We start from the raw sequence: 24,006 nt of genomic DNA, 5'->3' as shown, positions 1-24,006 counted from the left end.
GGAGCCCCTTGTGGGACAGGTACTGTGTCCAACCTAATTATCTACCCCAGTATGTAGTACAGTGCCTCGCACATAGTAGGCACTAAACAAATCCCACTTAAAAGAAAAAATCACAGAAGTCCTCCTGAAGGTTATAAGATTCCAAAAGGGCTTTGGAAACAGGGAAGACTAAATCCTGGCACGTTTGAAGGGGAAAGGAATTTCAGTCAGGAGGAAGGGCTTTAGCAAACTTTGGTGGTCGGAAAGATGAGAATGAGTAGGTTATCTTGACAAGAAAGAGAGTGCAAGCTGAGGTATAGTGGGAGGAGAAGAAAGTTGATCGATTAAAAAGAAGAGAGCTGATGAAATGCCTTAAATCCAACGGTCAGGAGTTTCTGTTTCTTGCAGAGAGAAATGCATCAACCATTGACAGTTTTTGAAGGAGTGGGGAGACTTGGGTGTATTGACACTTTAGAATAATAATCCAGCAGAGTGAAGTATAGACTGGGGAGGGGATTGATTGGAAGCTGGGAGATCGCAGAGCAAGACCGATACAGTATTCAAGCTGAGACCTGACCGGCTCCTGGCCTGGGGTAATGGCCGTTTAGATAGAAAAGTTGGGCCGGTCTGTGAAGTTGTGCAGAAAATATGAGTAGGATTTAGCAACAGACTGAATATGAGGGAGCATGATAACGCCTGGGGTTATATTTTCCATTTCTGTAACAAATTATTTTTTTCTTACAACCTGAATTTTTTTTCTCCTGTCTGTTTTTGTAGCTAATCTGCACAAGCCAATAAAATATTCCTCCTCCTTGCATTCTCTCAGGATGTTTGAAACAAGAAGCAATTAAGCTGCTTCATGCAATGCCCTGTCCACCTTAAGTAAAGTCTCCAAAGTGGACCAAGTTATCTTTGGTTCTTCCTTGGAGGTTTTCCCCCTCCACAGACTGAGGTTCGGATTCCCCCGCAGTATCGCCACACCCTTCCTCTCTGACTCCTGGCTTACTGGGATTTCAAAAAGGATTTCTCAAAAGTATCCTTTTGTCCCTCGTGGTTGGAGGTGCAGGCAGAGAGCCAGGCTAGCAATGGAAAGGGCCCTGAGGGAAGGAGCGGTGGGAGGAAATTGGGAAGGAATACACTGATTTTGGTTTTAAAGAAAGAGATGATTTCTCCATAAAAAATGGACCACAATTTTCAAGGAGAAAATGCCATCTAATGGTTCCATTTTGAAATGGCCATTACCTGGGTTGTTGCAGCCCCTTTGGCTTGATGCTCAGTGATGTGAGACTGTGAGCCCAATGTTGGGTAGGGACTGTCTCTATATGTTGCCAATTTGTACTTCCCAAGCGCTTAGTACAGTGCTCTGCACATAGTAAGCGCTCAATAAATATGATTGATTGATGTAGAGAACCAGAGTGGCCTAGTGGATAGAGCACGGGCCTGGGACCCAGAAGGATCTGGGTTCTAAACCCACCTCTGCCACTTGTCTGCTGTGTGACCTTGGGCAAGTCACTTCTCTCTTCCTCAGTTCCCTCGTCTCTAAAATGGGGACTAAGACTGTGAGTCCCTTTGTGGGTAGTGGACTGTGTCCAATCTAACTCATATCTCCCGCAGAACTCTGTATGATATGTAGTACATAGTAAGTAAATGCTTAACAAATACCATTAAAAAAATGTCTGGGGAAACTCCAAGAACATTGGTTTGCCTGCCTGGCTTAATCTTTCCTGAACCTGAGAAGCCATTCACTGGGAGGCTTGGCCCCAAGCAGAGTCCATGCCAAAAAAGAAAATTTCCTCTGAAAGAGTCTCCTTAAAAATCCGCGTTTGCTACATTCAGACCAACACAGACCCACCGCCTGTATTTCAGAATAAAATAGCGATCAAGAGATATGGGCTACCTGCCCTCAGCTTCTTGGGAGATCGTTTCCTAAGCGAAGATCCACCACATCGAGTTTTTGCCTTGTTCACGTGCCTTGGATTTTTAGAGGTTTGCAAAAATTTGAGTTAGGTCTGAAGTAATCAGTGCAGATAATAAGCACAGATTAAACCCTCTCTCTTGCTCCCCTTTTTGTACTTGCTAGTTACTCCTCCTCATGTTAACTGCCAAACCTCTTGATTTATTATTCAGATCATCTCAACCCACTCTGGAGGAAATCAATGCAAACATCTTGCTGGATTTAAGCTCAGCACCAAAAGCCAGGAAATTTTAAGAGGAGGAGAAAGAGCACTTCTTGCCACAAGAAGACGCAGGTGCTTAGTACAGTGCTTTGCACACAGTAGGCACTCAATAAATATGATTGAATGAATGCCCAATCTTTAAGTCAGAGGACTTTCTGCAGTGAGCTTGGTTAGTGACCCTGATAGGGCAAGAAGTAGAAAGCATCATGGCTCAGTGGAAAGAGCATGGGCTTGGGAGTCAGAGGTCATGGGTTCTAATCCCCACTCCGCCACTTGTCAGCTGTGTGACTTCGGGCAAGTCACTTAACTTCTCTGGGCCTCAGTTAACTCATCTTTAAAATGGGGATTAAAACTGTGAGCCCCACATGGGACAACCTGATCACCTTGTACCCCTCCAGTGCTTAGAACAGTGCTTCATACATAGTAAGCACTTAACAAATGCCATCATTATTATTATTATTATTAACTTCTCTGTGCCTCAGTTATCTGTAAAATGGGGATTAAGACTATGAGCCCCGTGTTGGACAACCTGATTACCTTGTATCCCCCCAGTGCTTAGAACAGTACTTGTCACATAATAAGTGCTTAACAAATACCATTATCATTATGATTATTATTATTATTATTATATCCACCTAAAGATCAGAAAGGAGGAAATTTGTTTGGAGATGCAAAATGCCCCCTCCCTTATGAGAAGACCTACAGGCACCAAACTGTAGCTCAACCCTGTACTTATAGGTCAGGGCTCGTGGATGTGGTCTCTCTCTCTCTCTCTCTCTCTCTCTCTCTGCCCTTCTCTCTCATCTTCCCCAATCCCCTCCCTCCATCACCATGGAAACAAGGCATAGGAGCGAGCTCTTCCTCATTCTCATTTACATGGTGGAGGTGATGCCTTGAGATTCAAATTCATAGACTCACTAAGACCAGAAGCAGCATGGTCTAGTGGAAAGAGCACAGGCCTGGGAATCAGAGGTCCTGGGTTCTAATCCCAGTTCTGCCAGTTTGTCTGCTGTGTAACCATAGTTAAGAGACTTAACTTCTCTGCACTTCAGTTTCCTACTGTGTAAAATGGGGATTTCCTAGACTGCGAGCTCCTTGTAGGACAGGGATTGTGTCCAATCTGATAATCTTGCATCTACCCCAGTGCATCAAGCAGTGCTTAATAGTAAGCGCTTAACAAATACCAAAAAACAAAAAACAAGAGTTCACCCCCAGTGGAGGAAGATCTAAAATGTTGGCAGCCTCCTTTGCCTCAGTAGATTCTACCCCAGTTCAGTGGCATCAGGGAGGCAGCAAGGGCCTCTAGCTGGCTGTCATCATGGGGTGGCTTTGGTTGCACAAAAGAGATGGATTACATTCTTTGGGAAGCAGTGACTAAGGGGTAACCGCTCAGCCCTCTGAGAAATAAAACCTTATTAGAGAAGGCCCTTTGGAGGCAGAATTGAGGTTGGGAGTATAGTCTCCCAAGCACATAGTACAGTGCTCTGCACACAGTAAGCCCTCAGGAATAAGATTGGCTGTTTGATTCTGGATATGCAAGAGTAAAGGATAATTCTTCCACTTCTTTAAGGAGGAAACCCAGTTGGATTCTCAAAAGTGTGGTTGAAGAAGTCCTCTGAAGTGCAGTGCTCTTTCACTCCAAGCTAAGCCCCAGAATGACTCCACTTCAGGAAGATGAATTGACCTTCTGAGCTAAATTTCACTCACTGAAAACAGGTGACCCATTGCAAAGAAGTTGAAACCTTATGATTAAGCTCCTGAGAAGTTATTAGTAGTGTAACCTTAACTTTGTTTCTGAAGAGCTTACAGTATTTTGCAGATGCCATCATTAGGTCTCATCGTTCGATCAATCTGGTATTTATTGAGTGTTTATTGTGTGCAGAGCACTGCATCCTCCAAGCGCTTAGTACAGTGCCTTGCACACAGTAAACACTCAATAAATATGATTGAATGAATGAATTAATGCACTAAATGCTTGGCAGAAGACAACTCCTAACTCTGTCTTGAGTTATTCTTCCCATTTACTGGATATATCGATCAGTGGTATTCATTGAGCGCCTACTGGGTGCAGAGCACTGTACTAAGCATTTGGAAGAGTATGATGGAAAGGAGTTGGGAGACACGTTACCTGCCCACAAGGAGCTAACAGTCGAGAGGATGGGAAGACTGAGACGTGGAGTGGATGCAGTCCCAAAAACTAGAAGTCTCCTGTCCCTCGTTGCAGCCGTAGTCTTTGCTGCCTGTTAAAGTTCACATACTCTTTCAATCAAAACATCTTCCCTGTGCACAGTGTGGAGTCTGTGAGGTGAGATTTGGCTGAGCTTCAGAGCTGGAATGACTAGGGCGCCTCTATCAAGAAGTGTCTGGTTCATTCCACAACCTGCCCAGGGGAAAGCAACTGGGGGTGTGCAGTGCCGGCGGTTCACTCTGAGAATGATCCCAGAGGGAGAAATTAATTTGATCTCATCATTTTAGAAAGTTAGAAACAAAGTCCACTAACCTTCATGAAAACCTCCCTACCCATTAGACGATTTAATGTTTATGTTCTGAGCCTGTACTATGTGTGGAATACTGTACTGTTCAATCAATTGATGGTATTTATTGAGCGCTCACAGTTTGGAGAGCACTTTACTAATTAATCAACCACTGATATGCATTGAGCACTTTGTGCGGAGCACTGTACTAATCACGTGGGAGAGTACAATATAACAGCATCGGTAGATACATTTCCTGCCCACAAGGAGTTTGCAATGTGGAAATGAGTGCTATAGAGTTCAACAGGAGTCAAAGATATTGTCCAGGACTCACAAGGATCTTACGCTGTAATGGAGGAGAGGGATAGATAGACATTTTAACATCCCTCTAAATATCGATGTATTTGTAAGAGCTGGAGAGAGGAGTTGAATCCTGATTTTTACGGATGGTCCAAAGGCTTGTAAGTGCTGAGATGGGAGAAAATTCAGATTACTACTAAGGATGGCTGTTAGAGGGAGCGGGTTGGAGCAGTATAAGTTAGTTGGAGAAGCTTCCTAAATGATGTGATCTTTAGGCAGACTCAGAAGATGTTGCAGAGAGCTGTGGTCTGGCAGATTTGAAAGGAGAGATAGTTCCAAGCAGGGAGTCACTGAAAGAAAAGGTCAGAGACAGGAGTCATGTGTGGGGAACATTTCATCTTTTTGTTTATAGTATTTGTTAAGTGCTTTGCATGTACCAGGCACTATACTAAGTCCTTGGGTGGATACAAGATAATGAGGTTGACAGTCACTGTCCCACATGGGGCTCACAACCTTAATCTCCATTTGACAGTTGAGGCACAGAGAAGCGAAGTGACTTTCCCAGGGTCACACAGCGGACAAGTGACGCCCAGGCTGTAGCTACTAGGCCACACTGTTTTTCAATTGGTTGTGGTAGGGAAGACGAAAGGCCTCTCCCTCCCTCCCCCCATCATCCCACTTTTATTTATGTTTGGGGTATTTTGGTGATGTTACTAATAATAATGATAATAATTGTTGTATTTGTTAAGCACTTACTATGTGCCAGGCACTCTGCTAAGCACTGTGGTAGATACAAGGTAATGGGGTTGGACGTAGTCCCAGTCCCACATAGCGTTTACAGTCTTAATCCCCATTTTCCAGTTGAGGTAACTGAGGCCCAGAGAAGTGAAATGACTTGCCCAAGGTCACACAGCAGACATTTGGCAGAGGCAGGATTAGAACCCAAGTCCTTCTGACTCCCGGACCTGTATTCTATCCACTAAGACACACTGCTTCTCTAATGAGCCATTGTAATCCATCACCCTGGTTTAAGGAAGAAAGAGAAAAGGTATCCGGCATCAAGGGGCCACCCCCATCCCTTTCGAAATTAGTGGGAAAGTGTAGAGAGAGCCGGGTCACTTCCCTGGCCCCGGCAGAGCCTCTAAAGACAATAATGAACTAGGCTTTGCCTGTTTTTAGAAATAATCAATTTTGGAATCATCTGCATTGACGTAAGCGTTTCCCCCCACCTCGCTGTTCCTTCCCTTCCTCCTGACTTTTAATATAACTTTTGTCTGGGTCCCCGAGGAGCCCAGCAGACTACTGAGGATTCTCTGAAGCTCCATTTTGATTAAACTTCTGGTTCCCAGGCATTTGATTGCTCTGGGATTGGGCTCTGGGCTCTGGAGCGGTACATTTGGAAAGCTGGTGTGCTGCATCCCTCTTGGCGTCTCGGCAGGCTGATGCTCCTGGGGCTTTCATTTCAGAGGGCTTCAGATGCTTTTTAACTTGTCAACATTGCCCTTGGTTGCACAGTGGAAGACCATAAAAATCAGGACTGTAAATCCTATTAAGGGGAGGCTCAAACCTGGCAGGGTGGGGAAGCAGAGCCTTTGCCTAATATAGAAAGGTAACTAAATAATAATAATAATAATGATGATGATGGCATTTGTTAAGCGCTTACTATGTGCCCAGCACTTTTCTAAGCGCTGGGGAGCTACAAGGTCGTCAGGTGGGGCTCACAGTCTTCATCTCCATTTTACAGATGAAGGAACTGAGGCACAGAGAAATGAAGTGACTTGCCCACGGTCACGCAGCTGACAAGTGGCGGAGCCGGGATTAGAACTCATGACCTCTGACTCCTAAGTCCGGGCTCTTTCCACAGGGCCACGCTGCTCCTCAACTAAAGAAACCAAGACAGAAATTCTGCGCATGGAAAACCCTAACAGTTTCAAGGCACTGATGATAGTGGTTGATTTTTTTCCGAAGACTCAGGTTCTCCTCTGGCTCTGCCACTTGCCAGCTGTGTGACTTCGCTTTTCTGTGCCTTAGTTTCCCCATCCGTAAAGTGGGGATTTCATACCTGTCTCCCCCTCCCACTAAGACTTACAAATAGTGGATGTAAGAGAGCCTGAATAATCTCTGTTCCTCCTCTCTAGTTTCATAGGGATTGATTTGTTGGGAAACTGTGGGTGAGCTGCAGGCATTTGGTTGTTCCCCTTAGTCAGTGAGCAGCAGAAGGAGATGAAGATGGTTTGGAGGGAGAGAGATGACATTTGTAAATGTGAGCTCAATACGTGCAGGTTTTCAGCGTCAGAAGGAATATCTTTGGGCTCAAGAATCTTTGAAATGACCCGCAAAGCTCTGTTCGGTAGGTAGGATCAGATCTAGGAGCCCATCAATCCATTGGTGGTATTCGTTGAGCGCCTGCTATGTTCAGAGCACTGTACTAAGCGCTTGGAAGAGTACAGTATAACAGACAGATACATTCCCTGCCCACAACGAGGTTACTGTCTAAAGGGGAAGCAACATGTGATCTGTTGCTTGGTGCTTCCCCTTACTAGATGAACCACTGAGCAGCATGGCCAGGTGGGAAGGGCACAGGGATCAATCAATCAATCAATCATATTTATTGAGCACTTACTGTATGCAGAGCACTGTTCTAAGCGCTTGGGAAGTACAAGTCGGCAACACATAGAGACAGTCCCTACCCAACAGCGGGCTCACAGTCTAGAAGGGGGAGACAGAGAACAAAACCAAACATACTAACAAAATCAAGGGATCAAGGGTTGTATTAATAATAATAATAATAACAATATTAATAATGATAATAATGGTGTTTCTTAAGCACTTACCATATGCCAAGCAGAGTACTAAGTGTCAGGTTGGATACAAGATAATCAGGTCCCACATGGGGCTCTCATGCTAAATAGGGGGGAGAACAGGTATTGAATCCCCATTTTGCAGGTGAGGAAACTGAAGCCCAGAGATGTAAAGTAATTTGCCCAAGATCACACAGCAGATGGTGGCAGAGTAGGGATTCAAACCCAGGTCCTCTGACTCCCATGCTCTTTCCAGTAGGCCATGCTGCTTTCCATGCTTTTGAGATGACTTCTGAATTGATGGCAGAGTGTTGAGTCTGGGAAACATTATACCTCAATGGAGTTGATCTTCATACTCTCAGAAGATTGATGGTATTTACTGAGCACTTACTCTGTGCGGAGCACTGTACTAAACACTGGATCGTAAAATTTTCCAGTTAATAACATTTACTGAGCACTTACTGTGTGCAGAGCACTGTACTAAGCGCTTGGGAGAGTACAATACTACAGATTTAGCAGACACATTCCCTGCCCACACTTGAGTGACTGAAAGGACTAGTGGAGGACTCAGAGTGCCAACCACTTTGTGTGCACATGAAGAAGATTTCTTGTTGTGTTGATGTATTTGTTTATAATGTTGCGCTCTGTTTTTGCTTTGGCTTATTTGCTTCTTGATCATTAATTATAATAGTAATAATAGCAATAACAACAATAATTGTGGTATTTGTTTAGCACTTACTAGTTGCCGTGAGCCCCTTGTGGGAGAGGGACGGTGTCCAACCTGATTATCTTGTATCTTCCCCAGTGCTCAGTACAGTGCCTGGCACATAATAAGCACTTGACAGAAACCATAAAAAAGTGGCAGATCCAGGATTAGAACCCAGGCCCGGGCTCTATCCACTAGGCTACACTGTTGTCTCCATTGTCCCCACCCAGATCCTTTCCTGCTTCCCTCCTGCCCCTGCTAGGCCCTGGGGGCCTGAATATAAGGCGAGGCTGGAGGTATCACTGCAGGTCAGAGTTATGAAATAAATGGCCAGAGTGAAGGAGCCTGGCTTTTCATCTAAGAGGTCAAGTTCCTGTCTTGATGACGAGTGTTCGTGCCAGTCTGGGATGATGGTGGGACTACTGCACTCCTGCGGCCTCTTTAGATGAAACCCAGAGAGCATGCTCAGATCATCCCGAGTCAACCAGAGGCTGGCTGCTCTCTGGGACCATCCTGCTCCGGCATGGCTAGGGGTAACTCAGGGCAGAATTCCTCTCTTCGCCCTTTGTCCATGCAGGCACCGGGAAGAGTGATATTTTCAGAAACGCCACACAGTTTGGAGCTGCCTATCCAGATAAGGAGAGTTATTTCCTCCATCAGAAGTCCAAACGGTGCTCATGGACAGTTTCAGGATAGCTGTCATTCTGTTTATTCTGACGGTTTTGACACCTGTCTACATGTTTTGTTTTGTTGTCTGTCTCCCCCCTTCTAGACTGTGAGCCCATTGTTGGGTAGGGACCGTCTCTATATGTTGCCGACTTGTACTTCCCAAGCATTTAGTACGGTGCTCTGCACACAGTAAGCGCTCAATAAATACGATTGAATGAATGAATCCTCTGGGTTCTAATCCTGGCTCCACCAAATGTCTGCTGTGTTACCTTAGGCAAATCACTTTATTTCTCTGTGCCTCATCTGTAAAATGGCATTTAAGACTCCGAGTCCCATGGCGGACATGTACTATGTTCAACCTGATTGGCTTTTATCTACTATCTACCTGGAACATAGTAAGCACTTTAATACCAAAAAAAAAAAAAAAATCCCTGCCCTATCCCAAATGTGCAGGAAAAACAGGTGTAATGTAAGAATTGAACATATTTATTGGGTGGCCTATTCCAAGCCTGTATGAGACTTTAACTTTATTTTTTGGGCGGTATTTAAGTGCTTACTCTGTGTCCAGCACTGTACTGAGCACTGGGGTAGATACAAGATAATCAGGTTGGACACAGTCATTCATTCCATCGTATTTATTGAGCGCTTACTGTGTGCAGAGCACTGTACTAAGCGCTGTCACATATGGGGCACACAGTCTTAATTTCCATTTTACAGATGAAGTAACAGGCACAGAGAAGTAAAGTGACATGCCCAAGGTCGCACAACAGACAAGTGGCAGAGCCGGGACTTTTTTCAGTTGCTCACCCTCGATTCGCCTTGGGCGGATGGAAATCTGTGCTCATTTCATGGACTACCAAGAATACCGGCCTGATGACCCTTTAGTTAAATTCTGCCTCCCTTTGCACAGATGGTTTGTCCTCTGCTCTCTTGCGATGTTCACGAGGGAGGTATCTCGATATCAGTGACTACTCCTTTCCTGCGTCTCCCTTCTGGAACTTCCTTTTCCAGAGATGAAATAATCTCGATTGTTTTTGACCCCTCTCTTCTGCCAGGAAGTCTGTCATCCAACTGGACCTCGCCACCACTAAGAAGGCTCTGATCGTCCCAGCCTTTGAGACCCTTCGCTACCGCCTGTCCTTCCCCAAGTCAAAAGCGGAGCTGCTGTCAATGCTGGACATGGGGACGCTCTTTACTTTCAGGTAACTGAAGAAACCAAACAGAGGCCCCTGCAGATAATAAGGATAATTGTGGTATTTGTTAAGTGCTTACTGTGGGCCAGGCACCATGCTTAGTGCTGGGGTGGGTACAGCAAATTGGGTTGGACACAGTCGCTGTCCCACACGAGGCTCCTAGTCTTAATCCCCATTTGACAGATGAGGCACAGAGAAGTGAAGTGACTTGCCCAAGGTCACAAAGCAGCCATGTGGCGGAGCTGGGGTTAGCAGATGCCGACCACCAGTGGTCTCTATGGTATCTGGAAGATTTATCGCCTCAGGCTTTAGTAAATGGCTCAAAGAATGGCAAGCCATTCAAGATGGCAAGCAGCATTGCTTAGCGGAAAGAGCATAGACCTCAGTTTTAATCCTGGCTCTGCCACATTTTTGCTTTTTTAAAGGTATTTGTTAAGCGCTTACTTTGTGCTCAGCACTTAGTGCTGTAGATGCATTGTAATCGGGTTGAACAGAGTCCCTGACCTTTATAGAGCTCACAGTCTTAATCCCCGTTTTACAGATAAAGTAACTGAGGTACAGAGAAGTTAAATGACTTTCCCAAGATCACGCATCGAAGTGTTGGAGCCGGGTAACAGTTGCCTGTTTTGTGATCATGGGCAAATCATTTAACTTCTCCATACCTCTGTTCCCTCATCTGTAAACTGGGAATTGAATCCTACTCCCTCCTACATAAGACTGTGAGCCCCATCTGGGCAGAGGCTCTGGCCAACCTGATCATCTTGTGTCTGGTACGGTGCTTGACACATAGAAAGCACTTAATAAATACCATTATTATTAAGGACGTGGGAGTTCTGTATCCCAGTGCCCTGCCCTTTTATAAACTCTGCCTGCAGGGTATTGATTTCACTATGAAAGTGGTTTACAGATGAAGTAACTTGATTTGATGAAGTAACTTGATGAAGTCTCTTGGTTTGAAACAACCTTGCAGATTGCTGGTCACCTGTCTGCTTGTTTTGTATGGTTGTCTGTCTCCCCCCTCCTAGACTGTGAGCTCATTGTTGGATAGGGATTGTCTCTATCTTTTGCCGAATTGTACTTCCCGATCGCTTAGTACAGTGCTCTGCACACAGTAAGCGCTCAATCAATACAATTGAATGAATGAATGAATGTTAGTAGCAATTTATAGCAGGCCAGCCAGTTGAGTAGCCTAGGGAGAAGAGAGGATGGACAAAGCATTTTGGGCCTGGACAGACTGACCTTTTGTCCTTATCTGTTTCACTTATTTTAAGATTTCTGAATCCTGCTGAGATTTTTGTTGTTGGCTCTTCGATTGTCAGCATGAGGTTTTACTCTCACCTCCCTCCCCAGTGGCACCTCATGATGGGACAGAGGAAGAACGAGATTTTAGGCTGAGTGTTTCTTCTCTTCTTCTGTTGCCAGGTTAATCAATCGATCAATCAATAGTATTCATTAAGCACTTTCTGTGTGTACAGAACACTGTACTAAGTGCTTGTGAGTGTACAACAGAGTTGAGAAACAAGTTCCTTGCCCATGAGGAGATTACAGTGTAAAGGAAAGGGACCCAGAGCTCTGTTTTTCAATTTGACTTGGATCTGTGACATTTGAGCATTAGGTATTCACCTCAGCTGCACAGCACTTATGTACATAGCTATAAATAATATATTAGAAGTTATTTATATTAATGTCTGTCTCCCCTTATAGACTCTAAGCTTGTTGTACACAGGGAAGATGTCTGCCAACTCTGTTGCATTGTAGTCTTTCAACCACTTTAGTGCAATGCTGTGCACACAGTAATCACTCAATAAATACCATTGATTGATTGACCGATTGCCTATTAGTTGTCGCTCCATGCCCCAAGGGACCATTGAGCATCCAATTTGCAATGATGGAGCCTTTCTTTTTTTATGGTATGTGTTAAGCACTTACTCTGTGTCAAACACTGTTTTAAGTGCCGGGATAGATACAAGTTAATTAGGTCGGATATGGTCCCTGTCCCGCATAGTGCTCACGGTCCAAGTAGGAGGGAGAACAGGTACTAAATCCCCATTTTGTGGGTGAGAAAACTGAGGCACAGAGAAGTGAAGTGACTTGCCCAAGATCATACACCAAGCAACTGGCTTACTAAGAGAAACAGCGTGGCAGAGTGGCTAGAACATGGGCCAGGGAATCAGAAGGTCATGGGTTCTAATCCCAGCTCTGCCACATGTCTGCTGTGTGACCTTGGGCAAGTCACGTCACTTCTCTGTGCCTCAGTTCCCTCATCTATAAAATGGAAATCAAGACTGTGAGCCCCACTGTGCCCAACCTGATTTTATTGTACCCACCCCAGCGCTCAGTACAGTGCTTGGCCCATAGTAAGCACTTAAATAGCACAATTATTATTATTATTACTTCTTACCTCTCCCATTCCCTGGATTTCATCAAAATCTTGAGTTGCAGTGATGGGCTGCAGGATTTCTTTCGCTTTCCTCTATCACTCCCTTTGAAGTCCTATAGTTGCTAGAAGCAGCGTGGCTTGAGAAACAGCGTAGCTCAGTGGAAAGAGTAGTGACTTCAGAGTCAGAGGTCGTGAGTTCTAATCCAGGCTCCGCCACTTACCAGCTGTGTGACTTTGGCCAAGTTACTTAACTTCTCTGTGCCTCAGTTATCTCATCAGCAAAATGGGGATTAAGACTGTGAGCCCCACATGGGACAACCTGATTAACTTGTATCTACCCCAGTGCTTAGAACAATGCTTGGCACATAAGTGCTTAACAAATGCCATTATAATTATAATTATTATTATTGTTATTAGAACACAGGATCTTGGAACATAGGGGTTTTTGTTGTTGTTCCCTTCATTTTCTTAAGAGCTGGTCATTTGGAAAGCAGTGTGGTCTAATGGAAAGAGCCCAGCCCTGGGACTCAGAAGATCTGGGTTCTAATCCCGGCTCCACCTCTGGTCTGCTCTGTGACCTTGGGCAACCCTCTTTACTTCTCTGTGCCTCCGTTTCGTCATCTGCAAAGTGGAGATTAAATCCTACTCCCCTCTGCTTAGACTGTGAGGCCCATGTGGGACAAGGATTGTGTCCAGTGTAATTATCTTTTATCCACCCAGTGCTTAGGATAGTGCTTGACACGTAGTAATCAATCAATCAATCAATCGCATTTATTGAGCGCTTACTGTGTGCAGAGCACTGTACTAAGTGCTTGGGAAGTACAAGTTGGCAACATATAGAGACAGTCCCTACCCAACAGTGGGCTCACAGTCTAAAAGGGGGAGACAGAGAACAAAACCAAACATACTAACAAAATAAAATAAATAGATATGTACAAGTAAAATAAATAAATAAATAGAGTAATAAATATGTACAAACATATATACATATATACAGTAAGTGCTTAATGCATTCCATAACATTAATAATAATAAATGTAAGAGAATATTTTTCTTACTTTAGTCCCCAAACTGTCCTCTCCTCTCCAAAGTAATTGGAAGTCAATTCAGGGGACTGGAAGAGGATCAATTGATGAATGGCATTTACTGAATGCTTACTGTGCTAAGCTTCGCTGAAAGGAGTCTCATAGCTGTAATGAAGTGCTGCGCCTCTCGCTCTACCTCCTTCCCTTCAAACCAAAACCCAGACAATCTAGTTCTTCCCCCGAGGGAGGTGAGAGCCCATCCCTCTTTGGCAACAGCTGGTAAGTCCTTCAGGAATTTTACTCCCCACTGAAAGCTCCCACTCCGCAGCGCGTGCACTCAACAGTGAGTCACGCTTCACCAACTTTTCACTCCCCCTGGCTCTCTCTCAAAACCCCTTCCACACCGTGACAGCCCAGCAGGGGAGAAAAGTTTGACTAAGGCCTTCCACCTGCATTTTGATGGGGGGGTTTAAAAACCAGGCACGACAAGTCCCTGCCAGTGGGAGGGAATAGGGAGGCAGACTGCTGTGACAGTGATTGCCGATCGAGCCGGCAGCTTCCTAGACCATCGTGCCAAGTGCTAGATTACAATCCTTCCCTCGGTGAAATTGCTTTTGTCACCTCTTTTCCAAACCGTGACCCCTTCTGCCTTTCGTGCCGCTGAGAATGACTCTCTGAGGCCTAAAATGAAACAGACCCAAGCACTTCCAAGTAGCATGGCCTAGTGAAAAGAACTCAGAGAACCTGAGTTTTAAACCCAGTTCCACCACGTGCCTGCTGGGTGACCTTAAGCATGTCGCTTCATTTCTCTGGGCCTCAGTTTCCTCATCTGCAAAATGGGCGTTCAGTACCTGTTCTCTCCCCCTCCCCTCACCCCAGCTTTAGACTGTGAGCTCCCCATAGGACAGGTGCTATGCCTGACCTGATAGTCTGGTATCTACCTCAGCGTTTAGCACACAGCAAGCACTTAACACATACCAGTTATGATTATGATTATTCTTAAGTTGCCCAGGGTATGCTACTGGAAAATACCTAGGCAGTAGGCCATTTCACCTCAAACCTCTTCGACCCTAACTCCATTGAGTCCCTTTAAATTGTAGCTGGGAGAGATGCCTGTCTTCTAAGCACTAGATGCCATCTTGAAGCCCTGAAATCCCAGCATCGTGACTAACACAGTGGGTTGTAACATGGGCAAGATGGAGTCTCTGGCACTGAAGAGGAAAGAACCAGTTGGTCTCTGAAACCCAATGCAGATTTGGGTATTTAATCAAATGACTAGCTCCGCCATTTGTCTTCTTTGTGACCTCGGACAAGTCAGATGACTTGTCTGTGCCACAGTTACCTCATCTATAAGGTGAGGATTAAGGCTCTGATCCCCATGTAGGACAGGGACTGGGTCCAATCCATTTAGCCTGTTACTACCCCAGCGCTTAGTTCAGTGCCTGGCCCATAGTAAGCGCTTAACAAATACCACTAAAAAAACACATGGTATTTATTAAGCACTTACTGTATGCAGAGCATTGAACTAAGCATTTGGCAGTGTAGCAATACACTTTCCAACACGTGGATGTATTTTTGTTGGAGATCAAATTCTCCCACTGATAAACTCTGCTAGAAGTCCCACCTGCGATATCACTTGTGTCCAGAGTGAATTAGGCACCAAAATGATACGAGAGCCAGTCCAATTCTATCCACCCATTGGCCCTCACTCCTGCAGCATCAATCAATCAATCAATCGTATTTATTGAGTGCTTACTATGTGCAGAGCACTGTACTAAGCGCTTGAGCATCAGAAATGTCTCCTGATGGCTCTGCAGTTTGGGTTCTGAGAAAAGAGACAAGAATGGAGTGTGTCATTGTGACTGAACGCACACCCTCCTTCATCCACACAGTTGCTTGCAAACCCATGCCCATTTTTATCTCCACCAGCCTGAAGTCGAATGCAAGGCCCACAGAGACAGGGGAGGTTACAGTTAATTTGCACCAATCCTGGTTGTACTCTGTCTCTCGAGTGACTCAAAACCTCAGACTGTCTCTTCGGCGCCTTTCACAAACACAAAAACGACTTCCCATCCTTAAGCAACATGCTGCCCAGAGTGGTGTTCCATAGAATTAAACCTGAAGTTTGACAGCATTACATCTCTTCTTCAGTTCTGTACTTTATTGAAGTGTCATCCCTTGACTTCCCATTTTTGTAGCATATAAGCGAACTGGGTTGTAGTGAAAGGCGCCAGATTGACAACGCTAAAGGTTAAAGTCTCTGCTGCTCTTTAGAGGAGCAACACCATTGTCCCAAGTGCCAATCCACAGAGAAGCAGCGTGGCTCAGTGGAAAGAGTACGGGCTTGGAGTCAGAGGTCATGGGTTCAAATCCCAGCTGTGTGACTCTGGGCAAGTCACTTGACTTCTCTGTGCCTCAATTATCTCATCTGTAAAATGGGGATTAAGACTGTGAGCCCCCCGTGGGACAACCTGATCACCTTGTAAACCTCCCCAGCACTTAGAACAGCGCTTTTCGCAAAGTAAGCGCTTAATAAATGCCATTATTATTATTATTATTATTCCAAAATTGCACCCCTCCTGTGTCTCTCCCCGTGCCCCTCAACCCCTGATCCTTCAGGATCCCGCCAGTACCACAGCCCTGACACCGTCAACAGAGGGGCCGTTTGTAGGGAGACTGAATTTCAGCGTTCCCATTCTCAAATCATTGCCTTTCGCCTGTCAGGCAGGGCTGTCCCCAAAGCTGAAAAGTAGAAGCTCATAGAGGGAATTTTCCTTTGTCCTTCTAATTAACAGCCATTGTTTTGAGAGCAGACACTGTCCATCAATCCATGATATTATTTGATGACTTACTGTGGGCAGACCACTCTACTAATCGCTGGGAAATTATGAGTGCTTGGCACATAGTAAGTGCTTAACAAATACCGTTTATTATTATTATTATTATCATTATTATTATTATTATTATTATTATTATTATTATGGAGAAGCAGCATGGCTTATGGGTCTGGGAATCAGAATGTCCTGGGTTCTAATCCTGGCTCTGCCACTTATCTGCTTTGTGACTTTGGACAAGTCAGTTGACTTCTCTGTGCCTCAGTCACCTCGTCTGTAAAACGGGGATTGAGACTGTGAGCCCCTCGTCCCACCTGATTTGCTCGATCCCCCCAGCGCTTTGTACAGTGCCTGGCACACAGTAAGCGCTTAACAGTACTACAATTATTATTATTATATATATATATATATCATTATTATTGCCAACTTGTACTTCCCAAGCGCTTAGTACAGTGCTCTGCACACCGTAAGCGCTCAATAAATACGATTGATGATGATTATTATGGTTATTAAAATACAGTAACTTTATTTCCCTTATCTGCCCTCCCCTCTGCGTCAACTGAGCCTTGGCTGTGGACACCTTAAGCACTTTGCTACATACCCCATCCCCCCAGCATTTATGTACCTTATCTTTATGCTCTTATTATTTCTCCCAACCGTAATGTCTGTTCCCACTGTAAACTTTTTCGTGGGCAGGGATCACATTTGCCAGCTCCCTTGTATTGTACTTTTGAAATGTTTAGTACAATGCCCTGCACACAGTAATCTCTCAATAAATAATAATAATAATAATAATGGCATTTTGTTAAGTGCTTACTATGTGCAGAGCACTGTTCTAAGCACTGGGGGAGGATACAAGGTGATCAAGTTGTCCCACGTGGGGCTCGCAGTCTTAATCCCCATTTTACAGATGAGGTAACTGAGGCTCAGAGAAGTAAGTGACTTGCCCAAGGTCACGCAGCAGACATGTGGCAGAGCGGGATTCAAACCCATGACCTCTGACTCCAAAGCCGGTGCTCTTTCCATGGAGCCATGCTTTTGATTCATTGATTGATAGAGTTGGTAGTTCTGTTCCCTGCCCAAAAGGAGCTTTCAGTCTAGAGAGAGTGCCAGGTATTAAAATAAATTACAGAAGGGGAAATAGAATATAAGAATGTGTACATAAATGCTGTGGGGTCAGTAGCAAAGTGCTTAAGGCGTTCACATCCAAGGGTATGGTCAATCCAGAGGGGAGGGCAGATGGGGGAAAAAGAGGGCTTAGTTGGGGAAAACCGTGTACCAAAATTCAGAAACATTCTCCACCGTAAAGCCAACCCACCTGTGGTTTTTATTTTTTTAATGGCATTTGTTAAGTGCTCACTATGTGCCAGACATCATACTAGGTGCTGGAATAGATACCAATTAATCAGGGTGGACTTTTCTTCCCACTCCCCCACTAGCATCTCATTGGTAGGGAATGTGTTTTCTGTATTTTTTGCATTTTCCCGAGCCTTTAGTACAGTATGTTGCATTCAGCAGATGCCACAACTTCTTTTCTCCACACTTCTGCCCATTCCCTTCTCCCCTGTCCAGTTCATCTCCCTACCCTCTCCAACCTCCGCCTCTACTGTGCAACTCCTTCCTTCAGGGATTGGTTGAATTTTTGCTGCACTGATACTGCACTTCTTGGGTGGTTCCGGCCTTATTTGTGACACAGTGAGCAGTTTTCCCCTATCCTTCAAGTGGAAATCTTGCAGAATTATCTGCTGTCCCCCTTGTTTGTATTTTCTGGACAACTCCTTCAAGCCTGGTCCAAAGCTGTATTGGATAGCCATCCCTAACAGCATTTTCTCCATTTGCTCCAAGACCTGATAAACCCGATTTTAAAACCAGTGAGACCAGTGAGACTTTGTGACCTATCCCCTGATGTTCATAAAACTGAGGGACCCAAAAGAGCCTCTCAGGTAGATATAAATATGCGTAGTCTACGGGAAACTGCGTGGCCCAGTGAAATGGGCATGGGCCCAGGAGCCCGAGGACCTGCTGCTTGCCTGATCTTGGGCAAGTCAGTTTACTTCTCAGAGCCTCCATTTCCTCATCGGTAAATTAGGGATTCAACACCTGTTCTCCCTCCCCCTTAGTAGTCACAGTGCTGATCACAGTGCTAGTCACAGTGCTGGGATTGTTCATTCAGGCGTATTTATTGAGCGCTCACTGTGTGCAAAGCACTGTACTAAGCACTCAGAGAGTACAACAACAAACAGACACATTCCCTGCCCACAAAGAGCTTACAGTCTGGAGGATCCCAAGAATTCTTGCTTCAAGATGGTGTCCAATCTGTAGAGGATATGTAACTCTTCCCAGTTACCATTTAAAGGGATTCAACGGAGTTAGGTCTGAAGAGGTTTGAGAAGGAATGACCCACATGAGACAGGGACTGTGTCTGATCTGATTATCCTGAATCTATCCCAGCATTTTAGGATGGTGAGTGACACATAGTAATCAATCATTCAATCAGTTGGATTTATTGAGTGCTTACTGTCTGCAGAACACTGTATTAAACACTTGGGAGAGTCCAATATAACAGTATAACAGAGTTGGCAGTCACATTCTTTACCCACAGACAGACCTCTAGACAGGCTGTCTAGAGGGGGAGATAGACATTCATATAAATAAAAAAATTACAGATATATACATAAGTGCAGTGGGGCTGAGGGATGGGTCTAAAGGGAGAAAATCCAAGGGCAAGAGTGACACAGAAGGGAGTGGGAGAAGAAGAAATGAGGGCTTAGTCAGGGAAGGCCTCTTGGAAGAGATGCCTTCAGTAAGGCTTAACACATACCACACTTATTTTGGTTGTTGCTATTATTATAATTTGTCAGCTGTGTGACTTTGGGCAAGTCACTTAACTTCTCTGTGCCTCAGTTACCTCATCTGTAAAATGGGGATTAAGATTGTGAGTCCCCCGTGGGACAAACTGATCACCTTGTATCCTCCCCAGTGCTTAGAAAACTGCGTAGTAAGCGCTCAATATATGCCATTATTATTATTATTATTATTATTATTTACTCTTGAAGAAATCCCTCCGAAAGACGGCATGACCTCAGCTAGCCCCAGCTTAAAGGAAACCTTCCCTGCCTCTTTCCCTACTTTTCCCAGGCAGGACTCCATCGGTCTCTCCCCCCTACCCACCCGTACGATACCAACTGTCCCTGTCTTCAGGTATCACGTCTGGACAAAAGGCCACGCACCCACCAACTTCGCCAAGTGGCGAACCGCCACCACCCCATACCGGGTGGAGTGGGAAGCCGACTTCGAGCCGTACGTCGTGGTGAGGCAGGACTGCCCCGAATATGACAGGAGGTTTGTGGGATTCGGCTGGAACAAGGTGGCTCACATCATGGAGCTGGACGCACAGGTATGGACATGCCACGGAGGTGGGGGCGGGGGAAGACCGGAATTTAAATCTGTAATTTAGAGAAGCAGCGTGGCCTAATGGAAAGAGCCCGGGCTTGGGAGTCAGAGGGCATGGGTTCTAATCCCGCCTCTGCCATTTGTCAGCTGTGTGACTTTGGGCAAGTCACTTAACTTCTCTGTGCCTCAGTTCCCTCATCTGTAAAATGGGGATTAAGACTGTGAGCTCCCAGTGGGACAACCTGATTACCTTGTATCTATCCCAGCGCTTAGAACAGTGCTTGGCATGTAGTAAGCGCTTAACAAAAACCACCATTATTACTATTATTACCAGAGAGCTGCATCCTTAGATAGGAGGAACCCCAAATGGAGATTCTCCTAACAATCCGGCCCATCCCTCATGCTGCACACAAGCTGCATTTATTCATTCATTCAATCATATTTATTGAGCGCTTATCGTGTGCAGAGCACTGTGCTAAGTGCTTGGGAAGTACAAATCGGCAACATATAGAGACGGTCCCTACCCAACAGCGGGCTCACAGTCTAGATGTTTTTGCTTTCTACTGAGAGAGAAATCTCTTCGTCTAAGGGAGAGATGATAGAACAGGACTTGTTCTCAGGCCTTCGTAGCTTTGATTTAGTAGTTAATACGTAGCTCTATAGGTCTAGAGAAAAACCAGGGCTAGTTAGGAATTGAGTGTGGCAAGGTCAGCAATATAGAGTTCCAGCTTCAGAGAGAGAAGGGAGCCCCCCTCCCTTCTACTAAATGGGAACATAAGCTATTTGCTCACATTCTTATTCCATCATACCATCGTACCACGATCCACCACGCTGTGTGGGCTCAAATAGAAGCCTGGAACATTTTCTGTTTTTCTAGCAAACTTCCAGCCCACAAAGCCAATAAGGTCAGTCAGGCCCCAGGCAGGGCTGGCAGAAGATGAGGAGACCGAGCCCATTGCCCGAGGAGCTTCAGGGTTTGGAATTTTCAGGGTGGGGACTGGAATCAATTCCCCACTGCCACCGACACCTTCGGTTTCCCACTGTAATCTCTAATCTCTGTCATTTTGGGAGCATATATCAATCAATCAATCAATTGTATTTATTGAGTGCTTACTGTGTGCAGAGCACTGTACTAAGCGCTTGGAAAGTACAAGTTGGCAACATATAGAGACAGTCCCTACCCAACAGTGGGCTCACAGTCTGGAGCATGTATGTTCCATTGCCCTCACCTCTCCTCTACCGCTACTAGCGTGGCCTAGTGGATAGAGCCCAGGCCTGGGATTCAGAAGGACCTGGGTTCTAATCCTGTCTCTGTCACTTGTCTGCTCTCTGACCTGGGGCAAGTCACTTCACCTCATCTGTACAATAATAATAATAATGGTATTTGTTAAGCACTTACTATGTGCAAAGCACTGTTCTAAGCGCCCGGGGGATGCAAGGTGATCAGGTTGCCCCACGTGGGGCTCACGTTCTTAATCCCCATTTTACAGATGAGGGAACTGAGACACAGAGAAGTTAAGTGACTTGCCCAAAGTCACACAGTTGACAACTGGCGGTGTCGGGATTTGAACCCATGACCTCTGACTCCAAAGCCTGAGCTCTTTCCACTGAGCCACGCTGTAGAGGCTGTGAACCCCATGTGGGACAGGGACTGTATCCAGACCAATTTGCTTGTAGCCATCCCAGGGCTTAGTACAGTGCCTGGCACATAGTAAACTCTTAACAAATACCACAATTATTATTATTAGGTGCCGTTCCCCACCGCCACCATGGTGGCCTATCCCAAGCTGTATGCCACACTGCTCTGCCCTTAGGAAAAACTGTTACTTCATTTACTCCCTAGATTATTCTTGCTGTAGCCTTGTTGGCGGGGAGGGGGAAGAGGGAGGTCTGGGGCACGGGAGAAGGGGTCAGTGCCACCCCTCTTGGGAGTCCTTGGAAGTATTCATTGTTGGCGTCTTCCTTTTCCAGGAGTACGAGTTCACTGTGCTACCCAACGCCTACATGATCCACATGCCTCACGCCCCCAGCTTCGATATCACCAAGTTCCGCTCCAACAAGCAATACCGCATCTGTCTGAAGACCCTGAAGGAGGAGTTTCAACAGGATATGTCCCGCCGCTACGGCTTCGCCGCCCTGAAGTATCTCACGGCCGAGAACAACAGCTAGCACAATGGAGACGAGAGACACCGGGGAATGAGACACTATAGGGAAGACCCACTTGTCGCCTGGGGCCCAGTTGTGAACTCAGAACTGAGAGGCACATTTCATTTGGGTTTATTAGGTTATATTCAGAGCCGGCCCTTGGAACCACAGAGGCCGCCTCTTCCCACTTCCAGCTGCAGCGCGTATGGGACACAGACCCGAAGTCCTCCCACACGGCCCAAAACGGGATTGGGAGAAGTGGCGGAGATGGGGGGGAAGGGAAGGGGCGATGGTCATTTCCTTTCCACAGGAACACCCAGCAGAGGCAGGTCTTTGGAATGAAAGGTTTCACGTGGCTCTTTAATAACCAAGCTTCATCTGGAGAAAAGGAAGTCTGAGGGTCGCCTTCCTGTGAATAAGAACCTCGCTTCTCCAAAAGGGAACAATTCCTTTTGCTCTAGCAATCCAGGGAGATCTCCGTGTGGCGGGCAAGCCAAAGGTCTGATTTAGCCATTTGTCTACCTGGAAAGTGAAGGGGCAAGTGCTATGTCCTGCAAGTGGCAAAGCCCATCAGTGAAGTGAGGAACCGTCTTTACTTGAATACAGTGTGGGATGGATTCTTGATCTCCCATAGGTCTTTTCCACTTCTCTCACACACTGATCGGCCCTCTCCCTTCCCTGTGGATAGAAAAGACGGCCAGATATACAGATATGTGTCTATTGACGTGTAAGAGTGCACATAATAGGAAGGAAAATGGAACTGCCCTTGGCTTATACCAGTAGTTAGCTTGGGTTGGCTATTTACCTGCTCGGGGTCTTTATAGTCTTTGAGTCCAGAAAAAGAAAACTCACCCAAGTTTCTTAAAGGAAGTGGCTTCCTTGAACCTTCTCCTTCAGTTTTCCTGTTCCAGGACAGGAGAAGATTGAAGCCGCCATCTAAATCTCAAAGGGCCCAGTCAGGAAGCGCCCAAGGCATGCCTTCACTCATGTCTCTCAGAGCAGATGGTTGTGATGGGGTCCCCTTTTCTACCGAGGGGAAGGGTTCCTCGCCAAAGACAGAGGAGCCCTGTCAGGGTTTCAGCGAATGATGTGGGTCGAATCTATCCAAATGACCTCAGGACCGGGTCTGGCTGCTGTCAAGCTCCCAAGCTGCCAGCCCTCAGAGTTCACTCATCCAATAGCGGACTACCCAGGTGGGCTCCAGTGCGAGAAACGATCTCCTCGCCGGATGGGAGTTCAAAGGAAGAAAACTTGTGCGTATATTGAGCGTCTAAGTTCTCGCCAACATGGGAAGGGACAGTTCACAGCCTTGCTGTGCCTAGGGATATGCCAAGAGGACACACGGTGGGGGATCTGAAAGCAGATCATGAGACACTGGACTTTTTACCACTTTCTTTATTCTTCTCTATTAATGTTGTGTTTACATTGATGCGAACGAGATTTAATGCACTACCCCTCACTGGGCTGTTTGTATCAAGTTGCAGAGTGACCGGAGAGAGGAGACTCGAATAAACAACAGATCAGACTGTTCCTTCATCCCTCCCCTCCTGCCCTCAAAGGACAACTGGTAGACAACTCATGGCATAGACTGTAAAAATCAGTGATCGGCACGTGTCGCTCCCATTTTCACTCCTCCCGTTAATGTTTCCCTCCTGGACTTACCCTCTTTCTGATCTCCTTTCCTGCCCCCAGCTAAGTCTGCTTTTACATTCTAGGTTATGAAACTTATGTTTTTCCTCTCAGAACCCCTTTTTCAAACCAGCCAAGCCAGGTGTTGAATTTCTAGACGTTGGATTGCAAGTCAAACATTTAAAGAAAGAGGAGCAGAAGGCAGTGCATTTTTGAAATGGAAAGGAAAGGAGGAAATCAGCCTGGTACAGATGGCCTGGGAGTGATCAGTTATGTAAAAATATTTCACTGTATTGTTTGA

The 24,006-nt window shown here is 45.7% G+C and overlaps 1 protein-coding gene across 3 annotated transcripts in view; it reads left to right on the top strand.

Annotated features, from left to right (window-relative positions):
• LARGE1 (LARGE xylosyl- and glucuronyltransferase 1) overlaps window positions 1–23,612 on the top strand; it is a 365,768-nt gene extending 342,156 nt beyond the window's left edge. For 2 of the 3 annotated variants that reach the window (XM_038756577.1, XM_038756578.1), the window contains exons 13-15: window positions 10,162–10,308; window positions 19,677–19,935; window positions 21,903–23,612. In XM_038756577.1, coding sequence (XP_038612505.1) covers window positions 10,162–10,308; window positions 19,677–19,935; window positions 21,903–22,100 — 604 coding nt within the window. In that variant the 3' untranslated portion in view covers window positions 22,101–23,612. The remainder of the gene's footprint in view (window positions 1–10,161; window positions 10,309–19,676; window positions 19,936–21,902) is intronic. The other variant, XM_038756579.1, reaches the window with a different exon arrangement.
• The last annotated feature ends 394 nt before the right edge of the window (window positions 23,613–24,006 follow it).

The sequence above is a fragment of the Tachyglossus aculeatus genome, chromosome 14, assembly GCF_015852505.1.
Source record: "Tachyglossus aculeatus isolate mTacAcu1 chromosome 14, mTacAcu1.pri, whole genome shotgun sequence".
In the NCBI taxonomy this organism is placed as follows: Eukaryota; Metazoa; Chordata; class Mammalia; order Monotremata; family Tachyglossidae; genus Tachyglossus; species Tachyglossus aculeatus.
Note: the sequence above shows the minus strand (reverse complement) of the source record. Positions and strands in the feature narration are given on the sequence as shown.